A 13,595-nucleotide genomic window follows, 5' to 3' on the forward strand; every position below is an offset into this window, starting at 1 on the left:
TAGAACGATTTAGGAGGAAATTACATCGATATTATTAGCATTAATAGAATTAGCATTATCATTCGTTTTTGGAATTCCAGGGCAAATTATTGTACGACGGCAAACTTCCAAAATTAGCCGCTATCCCCAGCCCAATTCTCCTGGGTTTTTTTTTACTTTCTTTCCCATCCCTCCATTCTACCTTTGCTTTGTTTGGTATCCCCGTTATTTCGAGTCCCTTTGATCCTGAAATTGGCCTATCAATTTGAACTGGTCTGGATGGATAGTTGGTGACAAAGACCTATATTATGGCGTACAACGCCGTCGCTCAAGTCGACCACGAGGTGGCTTCTGTTTCTTCTGCTTCCGTATCACCCATGCCCTCGCCTGCTCATGAACATGCATTCCAGCAGTTGCCGCTTGATACTGATCACATCGGGGGAGGGAGCCACCTGGAAATTGCCAAAACCGAAGACAACTCCGGATTCGGTCAGTTAGGTTCGATAATCCGCTCCATGACTTCTACTAGCTACGATGTGGTGGAGGATGATGACTATGATGCCGATCCTCCCGCCGAAGAGCGATCCAACAGCCTCCGCATTCCACCACTCAATACGAATGCGGCGCGACCTTCTTCTCCCGAGCGCCCCCTCCACAGCGCATGTAGCGAGGTTTCCGTACCTCTCAGCCACCCTACCCCGGATTTACAGTCGATACAAGGAGCCTATAAAGGAAATGTAACGCGGTTGGAACAAAGCGCGGAGCAGCTGAGCTCGTGCTCCACGGACATCGAGAGCGAGATCCGTCGTATCGACCAAGAACAAAAGCGACGCTCAGTTAGTTCCACGTCCAATTCCATTCACCGGAATGGTGCATTCTCTCCAGCAGGGACAATTTCCTCCGCCCATGGATCGAATGTATCCCCGGCGCGTCAGCGCTCCGTCTCGGGGGCGCGTCTGGCTCAGCTCTCGGAGCCTGCGGGCCATGGACATGAGGATGAAGTGGATGAATTTCCCGAGCTCCCTAATCTACCACCGTCCCAACTTCTGTTCAATACTCAGAGCGATTACTATTACGATCAATATGTCCCACAAGGAGTTCCCGCAGAGGCGGAGGTGGAGCGCCGGGCTTCGGTCGCATCGAACGATACATACCAGCAGGCGCGGACACTATTCACCGACTTTGATGGCGTCCATTTCACACCATCGGAACAGGGTCGCCAGGTTTCTTTGGAGCAGCCGCCACTCGCCCGCAAGCCGGAACATTACAAACACCCGCGAGCAGGAGAGAATATGGTGTTTTATCCCGCACCTGTACCACGTATGCTGAACTTGCCACCGAAGTTGTCGCGCAAGGAAAACATCGACCGGGATAAGCGTCGTACATACCTTGCAGGTGCCATCGCTGCCGATAATAGAAAGTCGACTGCTGTGCTGCCTGACGCCGAACGAAGAGACCCACGAGATAGCGATAAACGCAAATCGACAGTGCCACCACATCTCCGTGCGAGCGTATTTTTTGATCAGCCGAGTACATCACTCCAGGTCGAGGTTAAGCAGGAGTCTGCGGTTGCTACGCTGGATAGCATTTTGGACGCATCTGCGAATGCCCCCGTTTCAGCTTTCACTGATCACCCTTATGCTGGTCATGTCGGCGCGTTCATCTATAACAAATCAAAACGCAAGACCCTGACAAAAGATCCGGCAGGGCAAAAGACAAGTCGTCTTTCACGAGCCACGATGGGCGAGCCCTATAACACTAATTATGTAGACGAGCATGGAAACCCTGTCAATCCGCGACATGGATCGGAAGCTGGGAATGATTCAGATAGAAGCCATGATGAGGAAGGCCACGAGCGTGGGTCGGAAGGCACTGAGAGTGAAAGCGATGATCAATCTGAAGACGAAGAGGAGTCGGAAGATGAGGAATTGGATTATGTCGGTCCACCGAACACCCTGATTGCTGAATTGGAGTTGCGGAAGCATGAGTTGAAGCACCGACGCCGGACGGCGGTGCCCATGCCTTATCGTGGCATGCAGACCACTTTGTTAGAAATGGACGCAAGGGCCCAAAAGCAAAGCGACAAACGGCGGCAGCGCCGTGTCGCTTTGGCTTGGGAAGGGCGGGATGAAGACGATGATGTCCCCCTGGCTATGCTATACCCCGACCAAAACAATAACGAAGATGATGATCGACCCTTGGGGTTGATGGCGCTGCGGCAGCAAGAAGAAAATGAGCCTCTGAGCTCACGCCGTGCTAGGCTGCGGGGTGAACCAATCCCGCAGCCGGAGCAACGTCCTGCTACAATGTATGCAGAACCCCCGGCACATGTTCCTGAGCCGGCCGCCGAGAGTGATGATGAGACAGAGATAGAGACTCTCGCCGAACGACTCCAACGATTGAAGGGACACAACCGCTCGGAGAGTAAATTCGCTAGCGACTTGATGGCTGAAATTGATAGCCGGGCTGGAGGTGCGCCCAAAGAAGCCCAAGAAGTCCCCGGTCCTAGCGAGGAAGAGACACTCGCACAACGCCGCAGCCGTCTTCAGAAAGAGTCTGCTGCCCAACTCGGGCCCCCAAAAAACCCGCGAATGCGCCGGAGCATGGCCGCGCTTACACAGGGTCGTCCTTCCCAGCTTGCTCGCCAATCGTCGTATGATATTTTCAATCAGCGGCCTGTGACCATGTCCCAGTATGGGAACCGCATGTCCATGCAACAGTTTCCACCCCAAATGGGATATCCGGCACCTGCGGGTTACCCAATGACACAACAATATGGGTATCCTATGAACCCTGCGATGATGGGCATGAATGGCATGGGATATGCTCCAAGCATGACACAACACCCTAGCCCAGTCCAAGTTGACCCTCAAGTGATCGATCGCTGGAGACAAAGCATCCGTTGAAAGCGTTAATTAATTTTTGCTTTATCTTTTTGTTAGCATAGCATATGGTTTGAGCGTGTCATTCTTTGATCTATTTTTCTCGAAGGATATCCACGCAGCATAACTTGTACGATTTATAGAAGACTTAGTGCATATATTTCCGGAGATTTTGACCCAAAACCTTGAGAGAAGAGTTAAGACAGGAAGCAAGTAGGGGCAAGAATGTGGCGCGATATTGTAGATAGGCCCAGACACTACAGCAGGCATGAGTGTAACCTAACGTTTAGCCGCGCGTTACAAAGTACTTTTTCATCTTGTCTTCTATATAAATAGACAAAAAAATTGGATATGTTTACTGCATGTTTACTGCGGATTTACTGCGGATCTGCGGATTACCCGCTCTTTTTTCGTCACGCGTTTGGGCTTAAGAAAGTCCACGGGTGGGCTCTGCATCCTCCCCACGGTTTAGTTGTCTGTATATGACAGCATCTTTGTTCACCCCCAATACATGCAGTTGATGACTGCAATGGACCATTACGCCCCTTGTTAATCCTCACGACTGAAACTGGCGCTGTGAGGGCCTCAAATAACTGCAATGCCGTCGTCTACTGTCTTCTCGTACTGGCGCCGAGACCATCGGCGTTCGTCTGCCTCGCCTGCTTCAATCCCTGCGCTGTCAGCTGTCAAAGTAGCAAATGGGAGTCCGACTACCAGCCCTCCCCAGCTCCCAGACATTCCAGATACACCGACACTCACAACTACCTTTGACGGTCGCCCCTCACCCGATGGCCCCTCCTCGAACGAGTCGCCGCCGGACATCGATACTTCCAAGCTTAACATCAGCTCATCGGTCGCACCGCTATCCTCCTCGCTCAATCTTGGTGTTCCATCGCAGGCATTTGAAAAAGAAAGTCGTCCTCATTCCAGCCCCGGTGACTGCGGGGAAGAACAATTTACATCCCAGTCGAATAATTCTCAACTGTCTGTGACGGTTCTGCGTTCTGACCAAGGAGACGTAGAGTCGAATTTCAAACCAAGCTCGCCCTTTCGACGTTCATTTGCCAAGCAGAAACGATCGCCAACTGCCGTAACGGGGTCGGGTCATTTCCGGTTTAGATCCTCATCAGAAGATTCGCCGGCGGATAAACAAACAATGCCACCAAAGGATTTCAAGATGGATGGTAGCACAAATGTCCGGCGCACTGGAGATCGTGATGTGTCCGTAGAACAGACACATCACAAGTCAGGCAAGGCAATGCTCCATCTCTTGAATCCGATGTCCCTACTTGCGCGCAGGCGCTCCTCGCAGATCGTTAGCTCACGGGCAGAAGACCTCAAACTCAATAACCGGAATGTTCCTGCTATACCAGATGACTACGACCCCAGAATTCGTGGAAAGATTGTTCATGACTTCTCGGCGCCCCGGCCTCGCCGTAATCTTTCGGCTACCCAGCATGATATAATTGTGAATGGACAAGACACTTCACCACCACACATACCCACGCAACCTCGTGGCGCCCGTTGGAATGACCAGGCAAAACGGTACAGTGATCATTCGCCTGTTTTCAAGGAACATTTTGAGGACCAGAATGTTTTACAGGTGGAGCACAAGGGTTATCTTCAGTCTTCACTTTTAACAGGCCAGTCACAGCCTGGAAATGACAGCTCGTTACCTGTCTTTGCGCGGAACTTGCCTTCTCATCTACCAGAAAGAACTATAGACATTTCGGAGCAGCTTGAACCTGGGGTGGCGGAACTTCTCTCAAGCCCACCCAAAGCAACCTCCCATGCTCATCCTCAGCACCCCCAAGACCAAGATACTATTCCTAATGCCCCCTTCAATCCCTCAGCCATACCGAAACATCTCAAGAGCAATGCCTCTCAATTCAGCTTCGATATGAGCGGAGTAGATTCATCCTCGCAAGAGAAAATGCTGGAAGAGAAGCATAAGGCCAAGGAAGCCTCTCGCAGAATGGAGGATGGATATTTTGATGACTTCGACGAGGACTTTGATGATGACATGATGGATGATCTGGATGGTCTGGAAGAAAGGATTCCCGGCGTCAATGCAGATGCCGAAGATGATGATTTCGATGATTTCTCTATTTCGCGAAATATCAACGAGACAAAGTCCTGGGCTGTCCCGGGATTGTCACCTGTCGCTGATAGCCCGATTACTGCTGCACAGCCAGATCCCACAACCGCTTCTTACTTTACCTCTCATCTCTCTGAGGCCACACAGTTAAACGATGGCCCCAACCGTCAACTACCACAGGAACAACCGTCTCTACTTGCCAGAACTGATGCGATATCAACCATTCCCCAGGCTCCGATTGCTAAACAAGCGGCTTCAATTCTTGATGATGATGATGATGATGATGATCTTTATTTTGATGACGGCGATTTCGGAGAACTTGATGCCGAGAACCAAGATGGTGGATTTGATGAATCTATATTTGATGATGTAAACAGTCATTTATACGAAAGAAAACTGGTCAATGCCCCTGTGGCACCTTTGCCAATGGACAGTGCAGCCCCTGGCGGGAATGACGCTTCAGCAGAGAAAGAAAGCCCCGTGGTAGAAAGAGGCGTCCAAGGACTGCAGCACATGCCAAGTGTGGCCAGTGACTATCGGGTCACAGGATCGGTCAAGCGTGGTCCCCTCGGCGAACCAATACCAAATATGGGCCCTGCCCGTGCCCACGGTGGTGTGCTCACAGAGCAAAACCTAGATATTTTGCACAATGCTTTAGCTTTCGCAGCCAACGAAGCAGCGTATAGTGGGCGCTTCGAGCGCAAGTTTAGCGTGAGCGAAAGATCACAGGGTCAAGACAGCGCAGCTCAAACATCACAGACAATAGACTCGCAACCGGGTCTGATTTCTGACGACAGCCGGATCAGCCAAGCTGCGGATGCCATGGCCTTCGAAGATGTCTTCGATGATCACTTCTACGATAATCAATTCTATGATGATAACGATGATTCGTACTTGGACGACGCAATCGTTGCTGCTGCTAACGCCGAAGCTCTCGAGAACGATGAGGATGGCTTCTACGGCCAAGAGTTTGGCTTCTACGCACAAGCAGATGGCAACGGCACATCTGAACTAACCAACGGTGGATACTTTGGTCCGCGACGGGTCGGAGGCATCACGCGTAATCACAGCAGCCGCGGCAAATTCCAGGAGCCCAGCTTGACCCCGATCACTGAACGAAGTGAATGGAGTACACGCAATTCTATGATCTCGGTCAAGGCCCACGGCGGTACTCATCCAAATTCAGCTATAGCGAGCCCTGGGCTGGCGCAGCTGGTTGACATGGGCAATCTCGACGATGACATGTCGCTGAGCGCGCTCATGAAGCTACGCCGGGGAGCCTGGGGTGGGAGCAACGGTAGTTTGCGCAGCAGTGCAGGTAGTCCACCACCACATACGATCTCGCCCTCTCACCGTGCAAGCTTAAATGGTGCCGAGGCAAGCCCAACAGTATCTGAGTTGAGACCTTTCGGCCCTGATGAGGGGGCCCCGAATAGTGTCGGTTATTTCTATGACGACGCCCGTGCCGCTTCCGCATTGTCGGGACGGCTAGATTATGAAGAAGTTCCCACCAGCGGACCTCCGCGACTTGATGCCTTGTAATGTGGTGCCTGATTTTTCTGTCTGGATGTAATGATCTTTTTTTTTTCCTCTGCATATTGTACATGCCCTTTGTGCGGCGATTTTGCAGTCACGATTTCATGAATTATCGACTGTTCTATAGTTGAGATGTTAATATTAATACAGATCGTCATTGATGGATCTCCAAAAAAAAACCTGATTAATATTAAACCCTTTTGGTACCATTGGGCCGAAAACTCCCGCAGAGAGCCCGAAGGCATAGCCGGCTGTGGAGAGAAAGTGGCTCATTGGGGTTCTTCTAATGCTCTGTCCCTGGCCGTCGGCTGTAGTTCGGGCTGAGTCAGCGCACCAGCCTCACTCCCGTGAGATCCGTCATTCTCGGCAGCTCTTCCTTTTGCGCTCTTCTTTTGCTTCATCTTTCCTCTCCCCCCACAATTTGTTTTCTTATCTAGAGCGTTTGAGCTCTCTGATGAGTCCCGATTCTATACAGGTGCTACGGCAATACTAGTCGACACCTGTTCTGTGATTAACTTTGTACGTGTACTTACGCCTCTTCCTTTCCTCCGTATTCCGGTTTGCTCGCGCCCTGCAGAATAACTTGGCAATATCAGGCTAACACTATACCATCCAGCAAATCTGACTATTTGACGTCTGATTTGGCCAGAATCCTGAACTATCGTCTTCCGTTTCCCCCTTTCCTCTAAATCGAAAACTTTATTGGACCTTGATCCAAAAAAAAAAAAACCGCAATGTTTAGAAACACTGCCTTGAAGGCCACCAACAGCGGCATGCTGCGTGGTGCGACCTCTTCATCATGCCGGCGCTCATTCCACATAGCCACGAGTGCTCGCAACGCTTCGAAAAGTTCCGGCTTCAGCATGACCGCTCGTCGGCCTCTTGCTGTTGTCGACCGTGCTTTCAACGGTGCCCGGTCCTACGCGGCCGCCTCAAGCCAAGGAGTGGTAAGCAACAACAATCTTCATGATCGGTAGCGATCCGATCCGGGTTCCCGATGATTGAATTAAACATGCGGACATTCGACTAACGCGTCGGCACGATTTCGCCCTTCCGTGGACAGGACCCTAACGATTCTTTCCTCACTGGTAGCACTGCCAATTACATCGATGAGATGTACATGGCATGGAAGAACGACCCCTCGAGTGTTCACATCTCGTGGCAAACTTACTTCAAGAACATGGAGGAGGGCAAAATGCCTATCTCCCAGGCCTTCACTCCTCCCCCTACCCTCGTTCCCACCCCTACTGGTGGTGTTCCTCAAGATATGCCCGGTCAGGGACTTGCCGGTGGTGCTGACGTGACGAACCACTTGAAGGTTCAGTTGCTCTGCCGTGCCTACCAGGCCCGTGGCCACCACAAGGCCAAGATCGACCCTCTCGGCATTCGTGGAGAGGCTGAGGCCTTCGGTTACGACAAGCCCAAGGAGCTCGAGTTGGACCACTACGGTTTCACCGAGAGTGATTTAAACCAGGAGTTTGCCCTTGGACCCGGTATCTTGCCCCGTTTTATCACCGAGGACCGCAAGAAGATGACTCTGCGCGAAATCATCGCCACCTGCGAAAAGATCTACTGTGGCTCTTACGGTGTCGAGTATATTCACATTCCTGACCGCAAGCCCTGCGAATGGATCCGTGACCGATTCGAGATCCCTCAACCTTACAACTACTCGGTTGACGACAAGCGCCGCATCCTTGACCGTCTGATCTGGTCTTCCAGCTTCGAATCTTTCCTCGCTACTAAGTTCCCCAACGACAAGCGTTTCGGTCTGGAGGGTTGCGAGACCCTGGTCCCCGGTATGAAGGCCCTGATTGATCGTAGCGTTGACTACGGTATCAAGGACATTGTCATTGGTATGCCTCACCGTGGTCGTCTTAACGTTCTGTCCAACGTTGTCCGCAAGCCCAATGAGTCCATTTTCAGCGAGTTTGCCGGTTCTACTGAGCCTTCCGATGAGGGCTCCGGCGATGTCAAGTACCACTTGGGTATGAACTTCGAGCGTCCTACTCCCTCCGGTAAGCGCGTGCAGCTGTCTCTGGTTGCCAACCCCTCTCACCTCGAGGCTGAGGACCCCGTTGTCCTTGGAAAGACTCGTGCCATCCAGCACTACAACAACGACGAGACCAACTATGACACCGCCATGGGTGTTCTGCTGCACGGTGACGCTGCCTTCGCTGGACAGGGTGTTGTCTATGAGACTATGGGATTCCACTCTCTTCCTGCCTACTCGACCGGTGGTACCATCCACCTTGTCGTGAACAACCAGATTGGTTTCACCACTGATCCTCGTTACTCCCGGTCTACCCCCTACTGTTCCGACATTGCCAAGTCTATTGACGCTCCCGTTTTCCACGTGAACGCTGACGATGTCGAGGCTGTCAACTACGTCTGCCAGGTTGCTGCTGACTGGCGTGCTGAGTTCAAGCGTGACGTTGTCATTGACATGGTCTGCTACCGTAAGCAGGGTCACAACGAGACTGATCAGCCTTCGTTCACCCAGCCCCTGATGTACAAGCGCATTGCCGAGCAGAAGGCTCAGCTTGACAAGTACGTCGAGAAGCTGATTGCCGAGGGTACCTTCACTAAGGAGGACATCGATGAGCACAAGAAGTGGGTCTGGGGAATGCTTGGCGATAGCTTCGACCGCAGCAAGGACTACCAGCCCACCGGCAAGGAGTGGCTGACTTCCGCCTGGAACAACTTCAAGTCTCCCAAGGAGCTTGCCACTGAGGTCCTACCTCACCTGCCTACCGCCGTTGGTGAAAAGTCCCTGAAGAACATCGCTGACAAGATCGCCGGTACCGGTGTTCCCGAGGGCTTCGAGCTCCACCGCAACCTCAAGCGTATCCTGAGCGGACGCAAGAAGACCGTCGATGAAGGCAAGAACATCGATTGGGCCACTGCTGAGGCTCTCGCTTTCGGTTCCCTCGTTGACGAGGGTTACCACGTCCGCGTTTCTGGTCAGGATGTTGAGCGTGGTACCTTCTCTCAGCGCCACGCCGTTCTGCACGACCAGCAGACTGAGCGCACTTACACTCCCCTGAAGCACATCAGCGAGAAGCAGGGCAGCTTCGTCATCTCTAACTCCTCCCTGAGTGAGTTCGGTTGGTAAGTTTTTGAATTGAAACTCCCAGCGTTACAACGACTCTAACAATTATTCTAGTCTCGGCTTCGAGTACGGTTACTCTCTGACTTCCCCCAACGCCCTTGTGATGTGGGAGGCTCAGTTCGGTGACTTCGCCAACAATGCGCAGTGTATCATTGATCAGTTTATCGCCTCCGGTGAATCCAAGTGGCTGCAGCGTTCCGGTCTGGTTGTGTCTCTTCCTCACGGTTATGACGGCCAAGGTCCTGAGCACTCTTCTGGACGTATGGAGCGTTGGCTCCAGCTTTGCAACGAGGAGCCCCGTGTGTTCCCCTCCGCCGACAAGCTGGACCGTCAGCACCAGGACTGCAACATGCAGATTGCCTGCATGACTACCCCTGCCAACCTGTTCCACATCCTGCGTCGCCAGATCCACCGCCAGTTCCGCAAGCCTCTGGTTATCTTCTTCTCCAAGTCTCTGCTGCGCCACCCCATTGCTCGCTCTGACATCGAAGCCCTGGATGGTGACTCTCACTTCCAGTGGATCATCCCTGATGAGGGTCACGGTACCGCCATCGACGCTCCCGAGCAGATCGAGCGTGTCATCCTGTGCTCCGGACAGGTCTACGCTGCCTTGATCAAGCACCGTGAGGCCAACGGTATCCGCAACACTGCCATCACCCGTGTTGAGCAGCTGCACCCCTTCCCTTGGGCTCAGCTGAAGGAGAACCTGGACAGCTACCCCAACGCTAAGAACATCGTTTGGTGCCAGGAGGAGCCTCTCAATGCCGGTGCCTGGTCCTACGCCCAGCCTCGTATCGAAAGCCTGCTGAACGCTACCGAGCACCACAACCGCCGCCATGTCTTGTACGCTGGTCGCGCTGGCAGTGCTTCCGTCGCTACTGGTCTCAAGGCCGTTCACCTCAAGGAGGAGCAGGAGCTCCTGGAGGATGCTTTCTCTGTCCACCAGGATCACCTGAAGGGCGAGTAAATGCTTTCCTATTAATTTGATTCGACCTCTGTTGATGAGATACTTGGGATCTTGCACTGACACTTGCGTTGAGTTGAGTGTCATATATCCATTGGTTTTCCTAGAACCTAGCGTGTAATTCCTTGTTTTACTACCTCTTTTATTGTGCTGATTTCCTTTGTGTGCTATCGATGTGTCCTAGGTTCATAGTCATAGGCTATGCTAGGACAGTCATTTGGTTGTCCTAATGCAAGGCCCCCGTCTATACCTAGAATCCATACTATATGTAAAATACAAAGAATCCTTGAATTTTGAAGCCTCATGCTTGTTTTTTTCTATGTATAACGTTTTAAATCCGCATAGCCATAGCTCATATCAACTATTAAGTTGATTGTATTTCCTGCTGTGACGTCACCCGCGTGCTCAGATGATTCAGCAATAGATGCCTGATTCATATTAATCGGTGCCGCAGGCAGCAATCTCACCTAATTCGATTGCTCTTCTCCGCACTCAAACTTCCCAGCAGCAGCTTCTCTTGCATCGATGCCCTCCTGTTGTTACGCGAGGTGTTGACTATTGTACATGGTCCTTGATCATTGCCGAACACGATTGGTTCTTCAAACCCTACTTTTTTCTCTTCAAATTGGGCTAGGCTCACCTCAACCCTCTTCCAACGGCGCAGCTCCTAGTCTCGACTCTGCCCTTCAACATGTCTACCGTCTCATCGTCAGTCAATAATCCTACGGGCCAAGGAATTCGACAATCTGCCCGTCAGACACGTACAAACCCTTCTCGAACCTCCAAAACCATCGGACGGTCATCCTTCGCGTTTGGCCAAGGCTCGACAACTGAAATTCCTTCCACGTCCCCTGTTCCCCATGGGTTCTATCCTGCGCTCACGCATTTCACTGATGCTATAACAGCGCTTCCGCGCGAGTTCCGTCGCCACAACTCTCTGCTTAAGGAAGTTGATGCGAAGGCGTGGGCTCTCGAGGAAAATTTACTGCAGTTACTCCAGTTCTCCTCCCAGTCGCAGCCCGTTCCTCATCCTCCTCACCCGGCGCCTATTGTCGGAGGTGTGATTCGGGAGGATGTTTTGCCCAAGGTGAGTGTTCTCCACGATTTGTCTAATTGTCTACTCTAGGCGTTTACTGATGGCGTCTCTCTTGTGCTAGGAACTATCTCAGTCACCGGAATCGTCCGAGAGCAAAAGCCGCCGCCTTCTCTTCGATCGTGTACGCCAAAGCCTTTCGGACCTAATGATGACCGCCGATGAGAAGAATCATGTCATTTCGAACGCGAACGAGGAATTAGATCGTCAAGTTGTCCGATTAGATACGGTGTTTCCATACATTGCAGGCGAGATCAGCGAAGAGGCTCGTCTGGGCAGCCTGACTCACTGGGCGTACTCCAACAAGAGTACCGCGAAGGCAGCTACCAATGAGCGCCCGCGCCGGGAAGCCGTGGCGCAAAGACAGGATCTGTCACATGTGCTTCAAGAGGCCGAAGCTGCTAGTCGCAGTGAGGCGCGGCGCGATGCTGTTCTGGCACGGAAGCAACGTCGGGCACAGGCCGATGCGGACTATGAGGATACGCGCAGCTCAGGCGCGCGCAAGACTAATAACGGGAAATCTCGCGGTGCAGATAACGCAGCTGACCCGAGCGCTGCACCCAAGCGTCGGAAGGTGGAGCGACCACCAGCGGTAGACACTAGTATTCCGATGGAGCGCTCTGCCAGCGGCGCTGTGAGCCAGAGAGCTGCGAATAAAGACCCAGCAGAGAAGAAGCGGTCTCGCGCTCCTAATCCAGCTGCTGCTGCACGCAAGAAGTATGTCTCACTCCGCTGTGCTCACTACTGCTTCCAACTAACTTTATTTCAGGGCCAACACTTCCAATGCTGCATCGCCCGTTCTGGCCCCGTCGCCTTTGATTGGGACATTTAATGGGCCGCGAGGTGCAGCCAGTCCAGGACCCAACACAACAAGGCCACAGTCTGCACGAGCCCAGCAGAATTCTGGAACCACAAGCAATTCGCGCGCGCGGCCATCATCATCGGCCTCCAACCGCCCTAACAACAGTATGCCGCTTCAACCACTCCTCCCGGAACCATTCATTAACCATATCCCGTACGCAGCCAAAATTGCCGATTCCAGATCTACACCCCGGGACGGACCCGTCAAAAACGAACTCGTCCATGCAGACACACATCGTGACTATGAAGGCGATGCCAACGGTAGAACATCCGTTCCAGCGGGATCCAAGCGTGAGGATCTGGATGGAAAAGCTGGTTCGGCCGAGGTCGAGACGACCAAGGGACGCAATTCCAAGACATCGACCCCTATCCTCCCCGCATTCACAGAGCCCGCTCAACAACGCGCACGGCCCACACGAAGTCAAGACCCAGCCTCTACCAAACGAACTCAGAAGAAGCCCATCCCACAGCCTGTAATACCATCTGACGACGAGTCGCTTCACGAGGGCGACGACGAAGACGAAGAGGGCGAGCCGCGCTACTGTTACTGTAATGAAATCAGTTTCGGTGAGATGGTTGCTTGCGACAATGATGCCTGTCCTCGTGAATGGTTCCATCTGTCATGTGTGGGCTTGACGAAACCGCCTGGAAAGAATGGTAAGAGTATTCCTTGCCTTGTTAAATCGTCTAGGTTGCTAACAGTCTCTATTAGTTAAATGGTATTGTAATGAGTGCAAGGAAAATATGAGACGGAGTCGCAATGGGCGATGATATGTCCCGTTCAAGGTTATAGACATTGATGATGGCGTTATGTAGTGCTTCCAGTCGGCACATACTCTAGCGGAGATACAGCCTTGCTAGAATTTATGAATTTGCAGATATTGTCTAGCTTTTCGGTTTAGTACTCACCCATCTCTTCACAGAGTATTGTAGTATTCCGTACTTAAGTACGCATTGGAGGGAAGAATTGCAAACGTGGGGCCACCACATGAATTAATCGAGGATGAAGGTATGAAAATAGGGCCCTGAAGACGGGCTATGTCTAATAGCACCTGCTGTCAAATGACCCAAGA

General features: G+C 52.2%; 4 protein-coding genes across 4 annotated transcripts; all 4 read left to right on the top strand.

Moving 5' to 3' along the window:
• Window positions 1-287: 287 nt before the first annotated feature.
• On the top strand, window positions 288-2,885 carry N7479_002057 (uncharacterized protein; the record flags this gene model as incomplete). Its single annotated transcript, XM_057249754.1, has 1 exon — window positions 288-2,885. The coding sequence occupies one exon, from the start codon at window positions 288-290 to the stop codon at window positions 2,883-2,885; it is 2,598 nt and encodes an 865-aa protein (XP_057114186.1).
• Window positions 2,886-3,459: 574 nt separating this feature from the next.
• On the top strand, window positions 3,460-6,501 carry N7479_002058 (uncharacterized protein; the record flags this gene model as incomplete). The annotated part of the gene is made up of 1 exon (XM_057249755.1): window positions 3,460-6,501. The coding sequence occupies one exon, from the start codon at window positions 3,460-3,462 to the stop codon at window positions 6,499-6,501; it is 3,042 nt and encodes a 1,013-aa protein (XP_057114187.1).
• Window positions 6,502-7,229: 728 nt separating this feature from the next.
• On the top strand, window positions 7,230-10,571 carry kgd1 (alpha-ketoglutarate dehydrogenase KGD1; the record flags this gene model as incomplete). Its single annotated transcript, XM_057249756.1, has 3 exons — window positions 7,230-7,442; window positions 7,559-9,603; window positions 9,659-10,571. 3 exons carry the CDS (start codon window positions 7,230-7,232, stop codon window positions 10,569-10,571), a joined length of 3,171 nt encoding a protein of 1,056 aa, XP_057114188.1.
• A 688-nt stretch (window positions 10,572-11,259) lies between these two features.
• Window positions 11,260-13,293, top strand: N7479_002060 (putative PHD finger domain protein (Ing1); the record flags this gene model as incomplete). The annotated part of the gene is made up of 4 exons (XM_057249757.1): window positions 11,260-11,655; window positions 11,726-12,378; window positions 12,431-13,179; window positions 13,235-13,293. The coding sequence occupies 4 exons, from the start codon at window positions 11,260-11,262 to the stop codon at window positions 13,291-13,293; spliced, it is 1,857 nt and encodes a 618-aa protein (XP_057114189.1).
• Between the last annotated feature and the right edge of the window lie 302 nt (window positions 13,294-13,595).

The sequence above is a fragment of the Penicillium vulpinum genome, assembly GCF_028829585.1.
Source record: "Penicillium vulpinum strain IBT 29486 chromosome Unknown utg000001l_segment0_segment0, whole genome shotgun sequence".
Lineage (NCBI taxonomy): Eukaryota > Fungi > Ascomycota > Eurotiomycetes > Eurotiales > Aspergillaceae > Penicillium > Penicillium vulpinum.